At 46.6% G+C, this 21,408-nt stretch overlaps 2 protein-coding genes across 5 annotated transcripts in view; both read left to right on the top strand.

Annotated features, from left to right (window-relative positions):
- The window catches only part of GPN1 (GPN-loop GTPase 1), a 29,121-nt gene extending 21,552 nt beyond the window's left edge, over positions 1 to 7,569 (top strand). For all 4 annotated transcript variants that reach the window (XM_040554051.1, XM_040554055.1, XM_040554053.1 and 1 more), the window contains 5 exons: positions 71 to 153; positions 2,158 to 2,197; positions 5,485 to 5,578; positions 6,063 to 6,173; positions 6,829 to 7,569. In XM_040554051.1, the coding sequence (XP_040409985.1) occupies positions 71 to 153; positions 2,158 to 2,197; positions 5,485 to 5,578; positions 6,063 to 6,173; positions 6,829 to 6,935 (435 nt within the window). In that variant the 3' untranslated portion in view covers positions 6,936 to 7,569. The remainder of the gene's footprint in view (positions 1 to 70; positions 154 to 2,157; positions 2,198 to 5,484; positions 5,579 to 6,062; positions 6,174 to 6,828) is intronic.
- Positions 7,570 to 9,230: 1,661 nt separating this feature from the next.
- On the top strand, positions 9,231 to 13,251 carry LOC121068194. Its single transcript, XM_040553265.1, has 5 exons — positions 9,231 to 9,667; positions 10,660 to 10,662; positions 10,838 to 10,914; positions 11,217 to 11,338; positions 12,507 to 13,251. The coding sequence occupies exons 1-5, from the start codon at positions 9,643 to 9,645 to the stop codon at positions 13,249 to 13,251; spliced, it is 972 nt and encodes a 323-aa protein (XP_040409199.1). The 5' UTR covers positions 9,231 to 9,642.
- The last annotated feature ends 8,157 nt before the right edge of the window (positions 13,252 to 21,408 follow it).

The following is a 21,408-nucleotide window of genomic DNA, read 5'->3' as shown; positions in this document are numbered from 1 at the left end:
ATCATCCATCAGTTACCTAAAAACTTGGTTCAGTTACTGTTCAGTTCTGGTATATGGCTTTCTTTTACAGGTCGTTGGTGTTTCTGCCGTGCTAGGCACAGGACTGGATGATTTTTTTGTTCAGCTTTCTAAAGCTGTAGATGAATATGAGAGGTAAGGTGACACTTTGGTTCCTGACCCTCTGAATACTTGCTGAACTTACTGATTCATGAACACACTCCCTTGATTTGAAGGAGTGTTCACTTTTCAAGCCAAGGTAACATAAGGTTTATAATACTCTTAAATCTAAGAGTCAGCATAAAATGAAGCAATTAAAATAACCTATGCAGTGGTGAATTTTTGTGCTATTCAGTGATAAAAAATAAAAGCCAGCTATGCCAGCAAACTTGTGAAGTTAGGTTTTTGATCTGGTTCTGTGTGATGATCAAGCTTTGAATTGCCCTCGGAAAGAAGTAGATAGAGAAGGCGAGCTAGCTGAAATTCAAGAATTCTTTGAGAATGTGCTGTTACTGGATTCCTCCTCATGAAATACTGCCAGACTGCTCTATAAAATTAGAAAGCAAATCCACTAACTTGGGTTACATGGAAATAGCTAAGACAGACCATAGACTACTGTTAGAGGAAAATATCATGCTGGATCAGACAGCTTGAGAAAGGCTGCTACAACTTCATGTCCCCAGGTCCAACCAGTAGTGAGGCTGGAGGTGTACTCCCAGTAGGTACATGCACATAAGGCGTATGTATACACCACAGAAATGTATAGATGCGTATCAAGCCATGCAGATTGGACGGATACAAAGAGCACTCACATGAACGTAGCTTCAGTGGCCTTATTCTGTCCCCATCTCTGTCTGAGCAGGATGAAGGTCTGTTAGTGGGAATTTATATACATATGTACAACGTAGATCCCTCCAGCAGCTGGGCTCAGAGGCTCAGTCTGCTCAGTAGTTACCTCTGGATTCTTTTCTCACAGTTGCTGCCACCTGAATATATGAGCCTTTGAAACTCTAGCCCTGCTCCGGTTGATGATACAGACTATCTCCCATGCACTCGCTGGGATTCCCTGGTCCCAGTAGCTGACTCCTATGTGCTCTTGCCCCTAGAGATACACAGGCACTCTAACACCCATAGGTGTCCACCTCCCTGTTGCACTGACTCCCAGACCACTTTACCTACCCTCCAGCTACTCTGGCTTGATCTTCACTTGCTCTCCAGCTAGTTAAGCGTGATCTTCACTAATAATCACATACTCACTGATGAACCTGCACTTGCTTAGTCACTGATACCACAGACCCTTATGCACGCGTGTACACAGAGCAAGAGTCTTCTCTTACTAGAAAGTATTTGAAGGTGGAGTTTAATAAGGTGACAGGACAGACTGTTTTTATCAGGTGCAGGGCATGACCAGACAAGCATGCTGAATAGTTACTGCTTACCTGTGAACAGAGTCTTTTATTCCCTTATCCCTCTATATCTCATGCTTGTTTCTCCCCCAGTCTCAATCCCTCCCTTTTCCTGCCTTTGGTTCCTTCTCTAAACATTGCATAATAAATCCCGTGCAATCCCCAGATGTTCTTTCCCTGAACCCCATAATGTGTCCCGCACACCTAGGCAGCCACCCCCATCCTCATAAGGTGATCCAGATAGCTATTCCTTATGACTCATGATGATGGATTTCATGCCTGGACCATGGGAGGTGATGGCCCTCCTGTGATGTGCTCGGGAGTAGCTGAGCAGGATAATATGTGTTGTCTTCCTGTATGAGTTCCCATTGAACTGTCTCAGGATGCACAGGTGCTGGCAGAGAAAGCTATGTCTGTAGTTAGAGGAGAGTAAGTGATCTGCTGTTTAGGTATGGTAGTGAAACAGCTACCTCTATTGGACAGGGGTTTTTTTTATTATTTTATCCAACAAAAATGTGTGAGAAAGGTTTAGCATTTTAATGAAGTATGTTTGTTTGTTTTTACTTATTTTGCATCCTCTAGTTTCAGATCCAAATGCAGGTAAAAGTACCATTTGTCTTTTTGAAACCTCTCTCAAGCATGAAAGCCTAAAAAAACTTGTTTGGGATAGAAACAAACCTCCAAAATGATCTGTACTTAATATGAATGATGTATTAATTGAGAGTGAATGTACTCCATGTATTTATCTTTGCAGGGAATATCGCCCAGAATATGAGCGTCTGAGGAAAACATTGGTAAGTATTTTTAACTATTGTATACTGAGGCAGTGTATCTTGGGGGTCAATTTTATACGTACAGTTGCCTCTGCATTGGGAGGATCTAACATTTCATTTACTATTCATACATGGTGTGGAAAAAGTGTTATCCTGAAGCTCGCAATCTGTCTTTTTTTCCCCAGGCTTGGTGGAGCATATCTTTACAAAACCGCAGATGTTTTGTAAAATAGATGTTGATCAATGTTCTAGTGCTAAATAATTCAAGTTTATTAGGGCAGATTGTGAGAAAATGATTGTGGTATTTTCTGTTCAGAAGGATACTTTGTCTTCTTTTTTTAAAAAAAAAACTTTCCAATGTGGTTTGTTGAGAATATCACTGCATCTTTCTGCACCAGTCAAGTTTGCTGTTTTGACTGAGACGATTAATAATGAAGACTGGAGTACCAAAATGAGTAGCTTTGCTTGTCTTGAGTTCTGACTGTGCAAGGGTAGTTCTCTGCAGGCACAAATTCACCAAGTTTGTTTTCCAGATGCTGCTGAAAATTTTCGTTAAGTTCATACTGGAGGTTGCTTTCCATGCTTAAACAAAAGTTCTGTGTAACTTTAAGGATCAGGGGAATGACCAACAAGGCAAGGCGGACATCCTGGTGGGGGTCTGTTATAGACTGCCAAACCAGGATGAAGATACAGATGAGGTGTTCTACAAGCAGCTGGTGGAAGTCGTGCAATCGCCAGTGTTTGTTCTCATGGAGGACTTCCTGGACATATGCAGGAAAGACGATACAGCCCTTAGGAGGCAGTCTAGGAGGTTCCTGGAGTGTGTGGAAGATAGCTTCCTGACTCAGCTGGTCAGTGAGTCTAGCGGGGGGGTGCACCACTAGACCTACTGTTCACAAACAGAAAAGGACCGGTGGGAGATGTGGTGGTTGGGAGCTGTCTTGGACAGAGAACTCTACCATTTTGTGGTCAATTCTTGGTGAAGTCAGCGGGGGGGGGGGGGGCAGTAGAGCTGCTACCTTGGAATTCCGGAGGGCAGACTTCGAATTGTTCAGGAAACTGGTAGGGAAGGTCCCTTGGGAGTCAGTCCTTAAGGTCCAGGAAGGCTCAATGCTCCTCAAGAAGGAAATCTCAAAGGCGCAGGAGCTGGCTGTCCCCATGTGCCGTAAGATGAGCTGGTGGGGAAGAAGAGCAGCGTGGCCGAACAGGGAACTTTTGCTGAGTGTCTGGGAGAAAAAGAGAGTTTATGTCCAGTGGAAGAAGGGACGGGCAACTCGGGGAGAGTACAAGGAAGTTGCGAGTTTATGCAGAGAAAAAATCAGGAAGTCTAAAGCCCAACACAAGCTCAATCTGGTCACTATGGTTAAGGATAACAAAAAATGTTTTTACAAATATATTGGCGGTAAAAAGAGGGCCAAGGAGAATCTCCATCCTTTACTGGACACAGGGGGGAACATGACTACTGAGGATAAGGAGAAGGCTGAGGTTCTTAATGCCTTCTTTACATCTGTCTTTACTAGTCAGATCACTTACCCTCAGGGTACTCAGCCTCCCGAGCTGGAAGTCTGGGACGGGGAGAAGAAGAAATCACCCACAGTTCAGGTGGAAACAGTTAGAGACCTGCTGCTCCACCTGGACTATCACAAGTCCATGGGGCCAGATGGGATCCACCCGAGGGTACTAAGGGAGTTGGCAGATGTGGTTGCTGGGCTGCTTTCCTTCATCTATTAGTGGTCCTGGTCATCTGGAGAGGTCCCGGATGACTGGAGACTTGCTAATGTGACGCCCATCTTTAAGAAGGGTCGTAAGGAGGACCCAGGGAACTACAGGCCTGTCAGCCTGACCACAGTGCCAGGAAAGGTGACAGAACAGGTCATCTTGAATGCAATCATACAGCATATGTGGGACAACTGGGGGATCAAGCCCAGTCAGCATGGGTTCATGAAAGGCAAGTGCTGCCTGACCATCCTCATCTCCTTCTGTGACTGGGTGACCCACCTGGTGGATGACAGAAAGGCTGTTGACATAGTCTACCTAGATTTCAGCGAAGCTTTTGACACATTCTTCCACAGTATTCTCCTGGAGAAGCTGGAAGTCCATGGCTTGGACAGGTATACTCTTTGCTAGGTTAAAAACTGGCTGGGTGGCCGGGCCCAGAGAGTAGTGGTGAACGGAGTGAAATCCAGCTGGTGACCAGTCACCATTGGTGTTCCCTGGAGGTCGGTGTTGGGGCCCATCCTCTTTTATATCTTTATTGATGATTTGGATAAGGGAATTGAGAGCACCCTCAGTACGTTTGCAGATGACACCAAGCTGGGGGGAAGTGTCAAGCTGCTGGAGGATAGGAAGGCCATGCAGAGGGACCTGGACAGGATGGGTTGATGGGCGGGGGCCGATGGGATGAGGTTCAACATGTCTAAGTGCTGGGTCCTGCACTTTGGCCACAACAGCCCCATGCAGCGCTACAGGCTTGGGGCAGAGTGGCTGGAAAGCTGTGAAGAGGAAAAGGATCTGGGGGTGTTGGTTGACGCTCGCCTGAACGTGAGCCCGCAGTGTGCCCAGGTGACCAAGAAGGCCAATAGCATTCTATGTAACAGGATGGCTTGTATGAGGAATACTGTAGCCAGCAGGACCAGGGAGGTGATCATCCCCCTATACTCTGCTCTGGGGAGGTCACACCTCCAATACTGTGTTCTGTTTTGGGCCTCTCATTACAAGAAGGACATGGAGGCCCTGGAGCGTGTCCAGAGAAGGACTACGAAGCTGGTGAAGGGCCTGGAATCCAAGTCCTATGAGGAGCGGCTGAGGGAACTGGGATTGTTTAGTCTGGAGAAGAGGAGGCTCAGGGGAGACCTTATTGCTCTCTCCAACTCACTGAAAGGAAGGTGTGGGGAGCTGGGGGTCGGCCTCTTCTCACAGATAACTAGTGATAGGACAAGAAGGAGTGGCCTCCAGTTGCGCCAGGGAAGGCTTAGGTTGGAAATTAGGAGAAATTTATTCTCAGAAAGAGCAGTCAAGCATTGGAATGGGTTGCCCAGGGAGGTGGTGGAGTCACTGTCCCTGGGACTGTTTAAGGAAAGGCTGGACATGGTGCTTAGGGACATGGTTTAGTGGGTGGTATTGGTGGTAGGGTGATGGTTGGACCAGATGATCTTGGAGGTCTTTTCCAACCTTTATGATTCTATGATTTAGCTGTAATGTAAGACATGCTTGTTGACTTCCCCACCCCACCCCAGAGGACAGACTGCAAGTATTGAGTGAGATATGTTTTAAGTGTTCATAAGCCAATTGTAACTTTGTACCCACAGGAGAAAGTTCAAAATAAACAAAAGAGAGATCAGCTGGAACACTTGTGGAAGGACATGGGCACTGTGTGTATGCAGGGCAACAACACACTTGCAGGTATCTTACTAGCAATATTACATTTACTGCAGAAGTTCTCTGAAGAGCCTGCCTTGAAAAGTAGCATGGTGCTTTTCTGTCTTCACTGTAAAAGCATGAAAGCAGCTTCATCTTAGTGGAGTGGGATGTCAGTTCCTGTGGGATGGGTCAGACTTATCTCTCCCATGTGTTAGTCAGAGACATGAGAAGAGGAAACCCTAGTGTGTGGGTAAAGCAATGGGCATACTGTGAGTAATCAAGTATTTTAGAAAAGGTCAAAATAGACAATGAGAAAGCTCTGCTCTTGGTTCAGCTGTTACCTTATATGAGGAGTTCAGTATGATGTTGTTACAGCCTGTCCTGTATCTTTGGAACCTGTAAGTAGCTTTCTGTTCCTTTAGAGTAGGTACTTGTTTTTGTTGTATGTAAATAGAAGTTGTCAGGGAGTGAGCTAACTTATTGTTAGCATGCTGTTTTGTGTATAGCCATTTCTGTTCCTTCCAAGGGTCTGATGATGCTTCTGCAATGGGTCCCTCTGAGCTGATCCTAACACGAGGAACTCTTGATGAGGAAGAAGAAGAGAGGGAGAGTGATACTGATGACATTGACCATGAAGGTAAGGGAAGGAGAGATCTGTTCTGATCTAAAAGCTGCTTGTCTAGGCATGAAATATTATCTGTATTTCATTAGCTGTATTAGCTGTAACAAGAGCCTAGGAGACAAGCGAACGTTTGGTCATCTAAATATAAGTGTATGAATTTATAGCAGTAGCCCAGCCACACTGCTCAGTCCAGGGATTCCACACTGTAATCTTTGTGAAAGTTCAATTATAAATTGTGTATTCAAGTAATTATTTTTAATACAACAATGCATAAAACAATATGTGTTCACCAGAGAACTTGTTACGTTTGGGCCATGCATGCAGTGACCCCTGAACCTGTTTAATGCACGTTTCATCTTCTTTATGGTCTTACAGTTCCTGTCCCTGTCTTTCTTCCCTTTTCTTGTCACTCTTGGTCTTAAAACAATCTTTTAAGTTCTTAACAGTGTGTGATATTGCGTTATATAGCTCACAGACTATCTTCATACTTTCCCTGTTCCATTCATATTTAGGATCACTTCTTTCTTTTCTCTTGTAATGAAATTGAAGACCAAATAGACTTTCAGTGTCACTCTGACTAGCCTGACTCTAGCTTTCTTTAGGAACACAAGTAGAATGAATGCTGAAATATTGAACTGTGTTGTTTGTTTGTTTGTTTGTTTTCTCCCAGTTACTGAGGAGAGTCATGAAGAACCAGCCTTCAGAAATTTTATGCAAGAGACACGGATGAAATACCAGAGAAGAAGCAATCAGAATGAATCAGACCCTCAGAAATAAAGGGTTTGGAGTCCATTAAAATGGAATTAACAGTAAAGAAACAGCATAAAGAAATTTGCGTGGAACCATGCATGAAGTCTTATGCCTATGAACAGCTTCCTACGATACATTGATACTGTATCTGTCTTTCTTCCTGCAGTAACTGTTGGTCATATGAGTAGAAGGTTTTATATCCAACTGACTGTACATTTGGTCATCTGCCACTGTGACTTCCTAAAGCTGAAGGAAACAGATTGCACTTTCTTTTGTTTCAAATTGTTTAGATATGTCTGTTGAGAGCTTAGATTTTGAGTTTTGAGAGCATTATAATCTTACTGGTTTCCAGAAGTGCAGTGTGTTCACCTCATGCAGACAGGTGTGTGATACATCCAGGACAGAAGTGAAACCTCCACAGCATGAAACGCCTGATATGTATGTGTTCTTTTTTTCTGAGATAGTGATCTAAAGGGCATCTCTCATGTTTTGTTCCCTGCCCCCCCCCAAGTATTATGGTTTTGGACATAAAAATGTAAGGTCTTTTAGAGAAGTAGACAAGCTTAATTTAGTCTATAAATAATTGAAAGCAAAGTAGTTTAATAATATTCCATCAGCCTAGTGTTTGATACTTTATTTTTAATTAAATATATTTTATGAAGTAACAAATGTGTGATGGTTAATAGCAGTTTTCATTTCACCTTTCTAATGTGAGAATTTTTTTCTGTCCTTACAGCACTTAGAGCCCACCCATCTGGATGCACAGCAAATGCATCTTACTTGCATTACATAGACACAATACAGATGACTTAAGAAAATACTGAGTAAATAAAATTCCCATGAGAACTGGCTTGATTCTCAGTAGACTAAGAACTGAAGCATGCATGGCTGTGTAATGGCTATACATATTTGTATGTAACTTAAAACCGAGGAGTTTCTATAGATGAGCGTTTACATGACATGTAGAGAAGTACTTGGACATGGGCTAATACTTGTTTTCTTGATAGATACAGGTGGGGCACACATGTTCTCTTGCTGTTTACCATTCTCAACTCTGGAATATTTTTCTTTCTACTGTGACCTTGCTAGAGAGATTTATCAGTGAGGCTCTGGCAGCTGGATCTGCTAGTACAAGTTGTACGGGTTTGTGGAAAAAGAATTTTTGTGAATTTTACAAGCATAGATGGGGCAGGAGGACACGGACAACCAGCTGTTAAGTGCCACCTATGACATGGTTACTGCTTTTACTAAAGCAGAGCTTTCCAAGAGCATCACAATTTCAAATTTAGATAACACTTCTTACTAGGTTCAGTCTAGTTTATCAGAAGCAAAGCTAAAACAAAGTATTATCCTTCCCTTTAAATTCACCTTTTAAAGTATTCTTTCTGCAGACTCCTGTCCGTGGTTTAGCTACTTGATTTGCATGAAACAGACAGACTTTTCTATTAACTAGCGCCCCGATTGAAATTTCCTGTAGTCAGAAAAGAATTACAAATGGTGCTTGGCAGTTTAAAATCTCTTGGCTTCTACAAAGGCTAACATGCCAAAACGACTAGGAAGTAGCCTAAATTTCAGTAAAGACACTGAATACAAGGTCCTCTTTTCAACAGGAAAAGAGCTTCGCAGAACATAAGCTCTGTTTCTTGTAGGGCTCCCTACATACTCGTTCAGTGATTGCAGGCTTTGAGTGGTCCCCTCAGGTCCAATATTGCACAAGTGTTGTGCTGCAGAAAGTACCTTAGCTTACTTTCCATCTTGTGCTATGTTACTTGTACCCGCAGGAAACCTACTTCAGCATCAAGTAAACCCCCAGGGAAGCATCCCCAACTCATGCCGGTAGGACTATCCCATTGTGGCTGTCCCTGTACTTGGCTCTGGTGAGGCCACACCTCGAGTACTGTGTTCAGTTTTGGACCCCTCACAACAAGAAGGACATCAAGGTGCTCGAGCGTGTCCAGAGAAGGACAATGAAGTTGGTGAATGGGTCTGGAGAACAAGTCTTACGAGGAGCGGCTGAAGGAGCTGGGATTGATCAGTCTGGAAAAGAGGAGACTCAGGGACGACCTTATCGCACTCTATAGATACCTTAAAGGAGGCTGTAGCGAGGTGGGGTTTGGTCTATTCTCCCACGTGCCCGGAGATAGGATGAGGAGGAATGGGCTAAAGTTGCGCCAGGGGAGGTTTAGGATAGATATTAGGAAAAACTTCTTTACCAAAAGGGTTGTTAGACATTGGAATGGGCTGCCCAGGGAAGTGGTTGAGTCACCATCCCTGGAGGTCTTTAAGAGACGTTTAGATGTAGAGCTTAGTGATATGGTTTAGTGGAGGACTTGTTAGTGTTAGGTCAGAGGTTGGACTAGGTGACCTTGGAGGTCTCTTCCAACCTAGATGATTCTGTGATTCTGAAAATCCAGAAACAGGACGATGCTTGGAAGAACTTAACCTATGGAGGAGAAGGGCCGTCTCTTGTTAGGCAACAGGTTTGAAAGGCTGGTTTCCCCACCTCCCTGTGTATTTCGAAGGAGGCAATCTCTAATCTGATGCAATCTAAATACATCTAAGCTGTAGATTGTTATTTCCATAAGCTATAAAGGAACTTAACGTGTTTTTTAAATTGAGGCTCGTGTGCATGCATTTGGCTTGTCCCGATAGCTGTTGTAGATGATCGCTCACGTGCCCAAAAACTCCGTGTGCCTATGCTGGATATGCCACTCGGTAAAGGACCGCATCCCCTATGTTCAGCTTTTCTTCCTTACTGTGTCATATTTATTTTATTTATTTTTTTCTGAAAGAAAGGGTGGATTTTTCATGGATCTCTCTGTGAGCGTATCGAACCAGGCTGCAGTAAATATGCGTAAGCGAGTAGGCTGCAGCACGTACTGGACGGTATCAGAGTGCTACTCTGCTAACAGTGGAGAGCCAGGTGAAGGTGTCCAGGTTAAGGGCTTGTTCTGCCTCAAGTTGAACGGAAAGTTTCTGAAGTTGAGCATCCTGGGGGATGTTTGTAGGACTGTTTTTAGACGATAAAAGTTCAGATGGCTGTCAACGAAGGGGATTTTGTTGGCTCTTTTAGATAGCTATTCCTACCGAAGATCCCATCGGTTACAAAAGGTAGTAGTAACCTTGCAGTTTCTATGTTCTGTAGTGTCTGTAGCAAAATAAACTGACAGATGAATAAATGAGCATGTACAAATACATGTGACACTGTAGCTGAGATTAAATAACGTGCAGTTTCTTCTGTGTTTTATCTTTCAAAGCACGTTGTTGCCAAGCGCCTGAGCTTTTTGCTCGCGTTACCGAGGAAAGGAATGGCTGTGCTTCTTCCCCCCTCATCCCTCTTTTTTTCTTTTTTATTTTTTCTCTCTCCTCCCTCGATGACAGAGACTCGAAATGTTTTCCTCGGATGTCCATGAGAAAATAAAAAATAAAATAAAATAAAAAACTGCTGGTGAACACTGACAGAATTGGGTGACTTCTTCAAGGTAGAGGGCAAAGAACGTGGAAATTTCTAGTACGTTAGTGTTACTCTGTTAACAAAACCGACGTACACGCCACTTGCTGTTTCTAGTTTTTTGGTTTGGTTTTCCTTTCAGTAGTCTCCCCAAAGGCTTTTGTGGGCACGATGTGTATCTTTTCTGTTCTTCCAGGATTCGTTTGTCAGGAAAGATGACCATGAAATCCGAGGGCTGTGGACAACCATCTACCAGATGGTTGTTGCAGTTGCCTTTGGTCACATCATTCGTCCTTTTAGCTCGTCCTTTCCTTTATCTTGAGTTGAATTTTACTTGCAGCGCTATGTTTGCAGTGGTAACATTGCTGCCGAGGTGTTTTTTGACTAAAAATGATCTTAACTGTAGTAGTGAATTCACAGAGTGTGGCTTTGTGTAATGACTCCCATGATCACAGCTTTTTTTTTTCCTTTATCACAGATAGGAGAAAAGCTCTTTCCAGAGAGGTGGCGAAGGAATTTATTATACCTCTGCCTCATCCTGAGAGACCAGAAGACAATGAGTGACTAACTGTAAGCTGCGATTCTCAGGAGTCGCATGGCTAAGAGTCTCGGGTTCCTTCTCTGCCGGCCCCCCAGGGCCTTAGGCATGGGAAATCTTAGGCTTTATGTTTTTGCCTATGAAATACTGTCGCGTTAAGGGGCATAGCTGACTAACTGTTACGGTTCTGGTCGGATTCAGGGTACTGAACTATCACGGTCACGGATTCACCTAAATAACGTAGCACACTCTCGCTCTAGTCGCGTTCAATGAGAACTGTCACGGCTAGGAACAATGCACTGAACAGCAATTTATTACAGCAACAAGGACACGGGTTCTTTGGATCGCCGGCGGTAAATTCACTGTCCGCGAAAGCAAGCGAGCATGCGTGCTCAGCGCTCAGTGGTCACACCTTGGAGGCACGGAGCTTTTGGGATGGAGGTGTGTTTTGATCTTATGATGATACTAGAATGAGCAAAAGTTCCCTAGAGTACAGTGTTTTGTTAAAAACATGACAGGTCGTTGGCTCAGGGTAGCAAACGTGCAGCTTATCGGTCTCAGTGTGCACAAGAGCATCGGGTCCCCATCTGGTCGCAGAGCCTATCCGTGGTGTTTCCACTCCGCCTTACGCTCCAGCCTGTTCCTTAGAGTCAGCACACCGCGTTCCCCTGGTGCGATAGCATGTGAAGTTGAAGGCCTAGGGAACGCTTAGGTAGCGCAGCTGCCCTCCACCCTGAAAGCTTCTTCAGTGCTGTACGCTTTCTTTAAAAGGTGAATATGAGTTTAATTGGCCTAGTTACTTCAGGCAATTACTCCGCAACTACCCAAAGCAGCGATAGTGAGAAGCCCACTTCCAGCATCCGCTCCCCACGCAGGGACGGACGGGTGGACAGACGGACGCCGCTCTTTGCCTTGCCCGCCAGGGGAAGGGGAGAACGACCGGGCAGGGAGCCCCACCGCAGCCCCCCTCCCGGGAGTCCTGCACAGCAGTTTAATAAAGTTTGCTTTCCGGCCCGTGCCCCCTTTGGTGGTTGCCGCCCCGGTAAGTGGCTGTCGCCGTCTGCGTGTGGGTGCAGGTTCCGTAGCGGGGTGGGTGTGGAGGGGGCAGGGGCCCGGAGGGGGGGTGGCCCCATGTCCGTCGTCCGGGGTGTGGGGCCAGCCCTGCCGGGTGGGGGGGCAGCTGCCTATTGCGGGACCGGGAGGGCAGCTCGGTGCTGTCTTTGCTCCCTGGGCTGGGGGGGACTGCTCTGTGTGGTGGGGGCTGCTTGCAGAAGCGCAGGTGGGGGGGGCTGGGGGTTCCCGGCAGGACCCCCAGGGCAGGGGATGGCGTTGCGGAGGCCGGGTCCCGCGGGATTGGCGGCTGGGGCGGGGAAAGGCCAGGCAGGGATGGCACGGGGTGGCAGGCACGGGTCTGCGGGTGCTGGGCTGCGGGTCGGGAAGCCCGGGGCTGGCTCCGCGGCGTCCGCAGTGTCAAGCCGCCAGGAGCACCTTCTCCCCCAGCAAGCTGGGAGTTGTGGTCCTTGGGCTCAGAGCTTCCCGTTGCCCACGTTGGGTTCGTTATTATTATCTCCCTGCCTTTATTATCCTGGTAAAAAATGTACTGTTTCAGCTTGCCGTCGCTCAGCTTCCCAGCCGTGAGCGGCACGTTGCCCAAGGCAGATCCTGAGGCCTCCCTGAGGCGGCGTGGGGTGCAAATTTCTGCTGTTTTCGTTTGTGCTTCTTCTGGGAAAATGGTCTGGGAAGCTGTGCCTGCTCACCTCGGGACGCCCCCTGCCGGCGAAAGGCGGGTACTGCAGGCGGCGCGGGGCGGCGCATGCGCGGTGGCGCCCCCGGGCGCCCTCTGCCGGCCAAAGGCGGGTACTGCAGGCGGCGCGGGGTGGCGCATGCGCGGTGGAGCCCCCGGGCGCTCCCTGCTGCCCCCTGCCGGCAAAAAGCGGGTAATGCAGGCGGCGCGGGGCGGCGCGTGCGCGGTGGCGCCCCCGGCGCCCTCTGCCGCATCCTGCCGGCGAAAATCGGGTACTGCAGGCGGCGCGGATATGCGCATGCGCGTTGGTGCCCCGGGCGCCCTCTGCCGCCCCCTGCCGGAGAAAATCGGGTACTGCAGGCGGCGCTGGTCCGCGCATGCGCGGTGGCGCCCCCATGCGCCCTCTGCCGCCCCCTGCCGGCCAAAGGGGGGTACGGCAGGCGGCTCTGCTCCGCGCATGCGCGGTGGAGCCCCCGGGCGCCCTCTGCCGCCCCCTGCCGGCGAGAAGTGGGCACTGCAGGCGGCGCTGGTCCGCGCCTGCGCGGTGGCGCCCCTGGGCGCCCTCTGCCGCCCCCTTCCGGAGAAAATCGGGTACTGCAGGCGGCGCTGATCCGCGCATGCGCAGTTTTTTTTCCTGCGAGTGATGTTACTACATTGATTTTTTTTTTGGGTTGTCATCTGTTATGCTGCTAGATTTTTCTTCCTGTGTAGAAGAAGGGTTGAGCTCATTCCAGTTAGCTTCAGTAACTTGCTTTCTCATATTGTCATTTCAATATCCAAAGCTGAAGCAAAAGCATTGGTATTGTTGCTACTAGACAGACACCAGTTCTCCTGTCTGCACTCTGCATGCTGTTCAGATAAGCTAGAAAAAAATAAAGGCAAAGAAAAACAGCTGCTGCGCCTCCTGCTCTCTTTCTATTTTCTCGTGCTTTGCCCCTCCCCTTTCCCAGGTGATTGGGTTTGGGTTCCAGGCAGAGCTTAATGGTAATTGAGTCACAGGCATGCCATCAGAGAGCTCATTCTGCCTGGGCTGCGCTTTGGGGTAAGTGCTTTGGTTTTCCTTCAGTCAGTTGCAGGGGTCTTTAGGTGGTTAAGAGTCTACGGACTGATGCGTTTCCAAGTAGAGATCGGTACGTCCTTCTTTTTGAGGTAACAACTAGTAGGATCTGTTAGAGGCAGCTCTGGGGAGGGCTGACAGAGGGCCCGAGACTGATTAAAGAGGCAGGATCCATGAAGTAGTGGGGAAGGGAAGAAGGTAGGCACTCCGGGTTTAGGAATTGATCCGGTAACTCTGTGCAGAGACCAAGGTAAGAAATATTAAGTATTGCCTTGGGGGTCGGGTGAGACTCCGTGTGATGTGTGACTGAGACATACTTTTGTACGAAGCGAGTGTGGAGAGTCCTGATCCGCGGTTCTGTAGCTCCGCGAGGGGCGTGGCCGGAGACAGCCGAAGTGTGAGATAAGAGAGAGAAAGGAAGCGTCTCGGGAAATTTGGTGTACGGTAGCCCTTGCACGGGGAAGTGCTTGGCAGTACACCAGGGAAATTTGGTGTACGGTAGCCCTTGCACGGTAAAGTGCTTGGCAGTACGCCCCCATTTTCCAGAATCGGAACGTTAGTGTGTGGTACCCTGCAGGAGGGAAATTTCTGTAGCAGCACACTGACAAGGGCTAGGAAAAATGGGAAATATGAGTTCCAGGGGACAGGGAGATATCCCTGGGGGAGTGCCTGCCGACAGGTCTTCCTGAAGAATGATAAGAAACTGGAAAAATAATAATCAGAGGAGATGATAAAAGAAAGAGGAAAAAAAAAAAGGTTAAATATTGTGTATCAGTCAGGACAAAAGAACCAATTAAGGAAACAGCAGTATTTTGGCCAAAATACGGGTCTGATGAAAATTCAGGCTTTAAATTTATACATAAACAATAAGATTCCTTTTTCGGAGAAGGAGCCAAGTTACGCTCCCTTTAATCCTAATATTGCACCGGTGGCAGCAGCAGTCGCTCCAGGAAGGGAGACAGGGACTGTAATTAACACTGTCCCTAGAGAAGGAGCGTACTCTAGGCTCTGGCAAGAATTAGAACAAGGTAGAAGAGATGCTGAGAATTTTGCCTTCCCTGATACTAACAGTACTAACGCTAACTGTCTATCCTCTTAGGTGAACTCCCCCCTCTCCTTACCGGCAGAGAGGTTAGGAGTTTTAAGGAGGAGACGAAGTCCTTAGTTGAGGACCCCAACAGGCTAGCTGAACTCTTAGACCAGTTCCTAGGACCTAACCTACGCTCTTGAGGGGGAATTATGTCTATAAGTATGTTGTTTACAGGGAAAGAAATGGGAATGATCGGGAGGAGAGCTGCTATACAAAAATGGGAGAGAGCTCATCCTCCAGGACCAGGGGTAATACCGGCAGGGTAGAAATACCCACTTGCTGATCCTGGCTGGAATAATAATAATGCACAACACAGAAATCATATGAGAGATTTGGGGTCAGAATGAGAAAGTACTCGTGGATGAATGCCAAGGACCTGGTATCCCAAGGTCTCTTGAAAGTTCATTTTGTGATTAAAGCCTGGCAAGATACACAGAAAAAGCTCCAGAAGGTGGGGGGATGTAGTGAACAGTCACTGTGGGGGGCCCTCCTGCGGGAGGCCCTGGAGTTGTATATCGGGTGGGGAGATGAGAAGGAAAAGCAGAGAGCGAAACTAATGGTATTGACGGTGTAGCAGGTAGTGAGGTGGAGGGTTGGAGAAAGAGGAAGAAAATCTTCAGGGGGAGTCAGGGCCAGGATGGAAAGGAGAAGAAGAGAGATGAAGGAATGGCAGGCAAGGAAAGCTCAGGGACGGGCTTTGAAGCGTGGCCAGGCTGGCCACTTCAAATAGGAATATCCGGAGTGGAAGAAGGAGGAGAGAAGGAAAATGGGAAAGTACAGGCTGGAGAAAGATAGAAGTGTTAAAAAGGGTTAGTGAAGGTGTTAAAGGTGTGGTATGTAGTGTTTGACAGAGCTGTTTGAAGTTGAACGAGTAGGGAAAGAGGATGAAGGCATTATCTAAGTAACAGTCTAGAAGTTTTGGTATATTTGCTGTGGTGTTTGGTCAGTTTCCCAAGTATTGGGGGGGGGGGGGGAGGGGCAGCCTGCTTCCCCCCCCCCCCCCGAACCTTGCTATGTGAACCCAATACACTGGGGCAGCTAGATCATTACTGGCTTGTAAAGTATCAGGGATTAAATGAACTAATGAAACCCTAAAAGTGATGCGGGTAGAAGAGGCTGGGATAACAGTGCCACTTTTGGGGGATACCAGGCTGAGAGTAGGGGATAAAATGATCGCTGGACAATTACTGTATGTACCAAAGGCAGGGACTAACTTGCTGGGAAGGGATTTGATGATGACATTGGGCATTCAAATGGCAAATTGTTAGGCTGGAATAACAGTGTTATTAATGGAGTGCTCTCAGGCCCTGACAGCAAAGATCTATTCACCTCTGACTGGAAAGACCCGGAAATGGGGGCGGAAGCAACAATACAGGCGGACAGTTTTACCTCAGGGGTTTACAGGGCCACCAATTTATTTGGGCAAGTTCTAGAACAGATTTTGGAGCGATTACAACCTCCCGAGGAGGTATTACTGTTACAAATATGCAGATGATCTTTTATTGTCAGGACAGGAGAAGACAGTTGTGAAGGAAGCTACTGACAAGCTATTCGACTTTCTAGGAAAGCAGGGCTTGGGAGTGTTGCAAAATAAATGACAATATGTAGAAGGAGAAGTCAGGTATTTAAGGCGTCTAATGTCTGAGGGAAAACGAAGAATAAATCCAGAGAGGATTCAGGGAATTGTTGAAAACTAAGAAAGAATTAAAAAGTTTTGAGAGAGAGATTTTTTTTTTTTAAGGAATCAGGAGCCACGAAGTCTGAGGGAAAATGGATACTCCCTGATGGGAGAGAAGTGCTGAATAAAGCACCAATGAGGCAAATATTAACTGTCTTACATCAAGAGAGTCATTGGCAGGTGCAAGCAATGTGTGATGTTGTGCTAAGAAAGTATGTCTGCGTAGGAATATACACTTTAGCGAAGCAAATATGCAGAGGATGTACCATATGTCAAAAGGTAAATAAAAAGGTCATCCGTAACCCACCTAGAGGGGGACGGGAGCCAGGGATTCGACCTTTCCAAAGCATACAGGTAGACTTTACCGAATTACCTGAAGTAGGGAGACTTAAGTACTTGTTTGTCCTAGTTGACCATGTGACTGGATGGGTGTAAGCTTTCCCGTCGGTATCTGCCACTGCGAACACGGTGGCTAAGGTATCACCGGAGCAAATAGTCCCTAGATGTGGGATAGTTGAAAACACTGATTCAGATCAAGGAAGTCACTTCACTTCACAAGTACTGCAAGGGTTAATGCAGGCCTTAGAGATTGAACGGAATTTTCACACCCCCTGGCACCCCTCCTCTTCTGGGAAGGTAGAGCGAATGAACCAGACATTAAAGAAGCAATTAACTAAATTAGTGTTAGAAACCCAACTTCCTTGGGTAGAATGATTACCTTTAGCACTCCTCCAGGTTCAAACAGCACCGAGAAAGGATCTAGGAATTTCACCGTATGAGATGCTGTTCGGATTCCCCTATCTGGGCAGAAGGAATGGGATACCACAATTCGAAACAAGAGAGAGTTTTCTTAAGAACTGTATTCTGGGGTTGTCCTCTTCTTTGTCATCTCTCGGAACCCGTGGGTTGTTGGCTCAAACCCCACCTTTGGAATTCCCCATTCTCCACCATCAACCAGGAAATTGGGTCCTGATTCGGACCTGGAAAGAATCAAAACTCCGGCCTGAATGGGAAGGACTATTCCAAGTACTACTAACCACTGAAACAGCCGTAAGAACTGCAGGAAAAGGCTGGACTCACTATACTCGAGTGAAGGCGTCCGTCGACCCTAGTACCTGGGAAGCTGTTCCTACAGAAGAGTTGTTGGAAGTTGAAATCGAAGAGAAAAATCTCGTAGCGGACTCTGAGCAGGATAAAAGCTTACAATTGTAAACTAACCTTTTATTTTCACAGGTAACTAATGAGCGTGACTCGTGATTGAGAGAAACGACTGGCCTATGGCGAATCGAAGTGCTCCCAAGGGGTTTTTGTTCTAGTAGTAGTGTACATGTATCTTACTCTTTGTATTGGTAATTATTTGGAAACCTAAGGGTTAAAAATAATGACAGGGAAAAATCAACTATTAATTTTGTTTCTAGTGATTGTGGGCCTCAGAGAAGGCCTTGGTCAATTGGCAACTTGGAAAAGGCATGACAGATAATAGTAAGACGGGATACCCCGTCAGAATAGGGGGTGAATGTGACAGAGGGTTATGTACCACAGTCTGTCATGTTTGATGCTTGTGAGGTGTTAGCTTGTGGAGATTTAAATGCCCAATGACAATTGAGCAGAGAGAACAAATAACTGGGAGAGACCCAACAGCCAGATTGAGAACAGCTGTATGGAAACGATCCTCTATTGCCATCAGAGAAAGGGAGAAACTCAAGGAGAAAACAGGAGAGAAGACAGGAGGCCCTCTTTGAAATGTGGCAGTTCAAACATTGGAGATTGAAACAGGGTATGGGGATGTGAACGCTCGGATAGAATGGGTCAAATATACTGTCCAGAGTCTCAACCATAGCAATTGCTATGCTTGTGCCTCGGGACGACCGACTGCCCACACAGTGCCCTGCCCATTGGGGTGGACCAAGGATTCCCAGGGGATGCGATGTATGATTGCGTTGTACCAAGAAAAGGCTGCCCGGGGAAATGAGGCCTGTAAGTCTCCCTCTTTGCTGTTCCCTTCCTTGCGTGATAGCAGTATCAGGGTTCCCCCTGCATTCTCTACAGCTATAGGTAACCATACAGCTTGCCTATCACGGCAAGCCAGGAATCAAATTGCTTCAGGGTTTGAGTCGCTGTTCTGGTGGGTAACAATAAGAGTATTTATTATAATCAGCAGATATTCATAAATTATACAAGGGATGCGATAAGAGAAATCGCTGAACAACTAGATGCCACCAGCAGAATGGCTTGGGAAAACAGAATAGCATTAGATATGATGATCATGGAGAAAGGAGGGGTGTGTGTGTGTGTGTGTGATACTGAGCAACCGTTGTTGCACTTTTATACCCAACAATACTGCCCCGGATGGCACAGTAACTAGAGCGTTGCAAGGGCTTACCGCCCTTGCCAGTGAATTGGCAGAATAATTAGGAACAGGAACTTCCATCACAGGGTGTTTGGAATCTTGGTTTGGTAAATGGAAAGGGATCATAGTGTCCGTATTTGCATCCTTGATCGTAGTAGCAGGAGTTTTGACGGCCATTGGTTGTTGCATTATCCCCTGTGTAAAAGGACTAGTACAGTGGTTAATTGAAACTGCACTGTTGAAACGAATGACCATGGAGCCACCACCTTACTCAGATACGGTGATGATATTAGAGGAGATGGAAAGCTAAGAAGGTGAAGAAGAGGAAGATATCTACCAAATTACACCTTAGAGAAAAGTTCTGCAAAAATCAACAATTTATAAAGAAGAAAAGGGGGGAATTGTGGGAATAAAAATGTTGTTTTTGCAGTGTTACATCGTTTAGAGGGAAGGAATGTGGCGTTGAGATAGGCTTGCGGTGATAAGAAAGCTTAACAGACAACCTTGTAAAATGCAGACAACCGGACTCCTTAGAGCAATTAGGTGAAAATCACGGTGTCAAGTCAGGTAAGTGGAGAAACATTACCACTTCAAACAGTAAAAAAGTCAAAAGAAGTTTGAAATTTAACAGGCCGGCAACTGAAGGCCATGTATTGTCTGTGAAGCGTCGGATAGGTTGTGAACCTGGAATACCCAGTCAGTGGGGAAACAGGGGAGGGTCCCGGTCGTCAAGAAAGAAAGTATATAAACCGTACTATGTGACTAGCAGGTGCGCTCCTGCTTCTGGGACGCGTGCCATTGGGATCGCGAATAAATTACTGCTTCACTGAGCTCCTCGCCTGAGCCTAAGTTACTGGCTACGGAGTGTTTCTCACACTCCCTGCACATAATCCTGGCTACAATATACCGTGTTATCGAAGGTGCCTTTTAAACAACATTGATAGAAACTCAGGGGGCGATAGTACTGACCCTGGGTGTGGAACTATCCATACAGGGAATAATCCATACTGTACCAAATATGGTAGCCACAGGAATGCTAATATACGTAGCGCACACCAGACGCAACATGAGAATCCTGTAACTGGATGGCCTGTCCCAAATGGCGAGAGGTGGTACTGGCTACGTGGCAATAAAGCCAGGAAGGTGTTGCCCCTGGGATGGAAGGGAGCTCGCACCCTGGAGGCAATAATTCCAAATGTAACTATTATTGAAGACCCACAAAGCCAAAGCCCCCTTGAGACCACACGCAGGATTAAGCAGACTCCAGATAGTTCTCTAGTAAACTTCTCTAGTATTTCACAGCTTTGCAAGGTGGTTTTTACCTTGGTTAGGGGTGGGTGAATTAGAAAAAGCTATTGTAAATATCTCTGCTATGACTGAAGAACTAGAAAATAAGTTTGGTAAGTTTGCAAAAATAGTACTGTAGAATCGAATAGTATTAGATTCATTAATAACCTCATAAGGAGGAGCGTGCACTGTAATTAATGCTTGTTGCTGTATGTACGTAGATCAAATGGGACGAATTTGACTGATATTTGGGGAGGGGAAAAAAAGTATATTGAGGGGGGTGGGGGGGAAAGATCCTACATAGAGTACCTCAAGGTGACAGTTCCTGGGCATTTAGAAACATTTGGGAGAAACTAACTTCGTGGTTACCTGAACAGAATTGGCTCAAACAACTGTTTGTTGGCATTGTAAAAATAATGGCATTGTACACCTACCGTCCCCCGTGACATCTGAAGAAGACTATTGCGCCTTAATGTTGGAAAAACTCAAGAGTGCGGTATGTGAAGAGGTGCAAAAACAACAGTAGGAGTAAGGAAAGAAGAGGGGGGAATTGCGAGAAACTGAGTTGTGTTTTTGCAGCAGAGAACTAATTTTCTGTATTCCGAGGTAGTTGTGTAGCCATAATAAGGAGAAATGCTACGTGGGTAAGTGGACAGTGGAAGGCCTCACTGTTCCAAAATAAGGCAGAAGCTTGAGGAAAAACAGGTCGAGCAGTGTGGGAACAGCAAAACAAAGATCACAGGTTCTTGAAACATAAGAAAGGGGGAAAAAAAGAAAATAAGAAGGGAGAAATTAAAGGGTTGAACAAGAAGTAAAATTGTACATATATGGTGTAGAGGAGCGTCGAGTAGCTTGTGAACCTGTAGTGCTCGGCCAAGGAGGAAAGAGGGGAGGTGACCAGGTGTCGGGGAATAGGGAATAAACGTTGATGCTTTGCTTACTGTAACGCGCTCCTAATTGGCAGGACGCCCGCCACTGCAATCGCGAATAAAACAGCCTCACAGAAGATCGTGTGTGAAGCAAATGATTTGAGATGTTTCTCGCAGATACACCTGGTGAGAGAGGACCGAGCACACCCGGGCCTTCTTAAAAAAAAAAAAAAGGCAACGCAGGGGCAACCTCAGGGTCGCCGTCCCGAAGTGGCGTCAGGACATGCCTTCCCAGAGGGCGGAAACGCTCCGTGATTGGCTCGGAGGAACCCAGGGCGGAAGTGCCGTGCAGGGCTTGCGGGCACTATGGGCGGAGGCTGACAAGAGACATCGTTGGCCTTGACGTCCGTCACAACGGAAAATGCTCGTTTAATCC

Source organism: Cygnus olor, chromosome 3 (genome assembly GCF_009769625.2).
Source record: "Cygnus olor isolate bCygOlo1 chromosome 3, bCygOlo1.pri.v2, whole genome shotgun sequence".
Taxonomy (NCBI): Eukaryota; Metazoa; Chordata; class Aves; order Anseriformes; family Anatidae; genus Cygnus; species Cygnus olor.
This window is presented reverse-complemented; position numbering and strand designations above follow the sequence as displayed.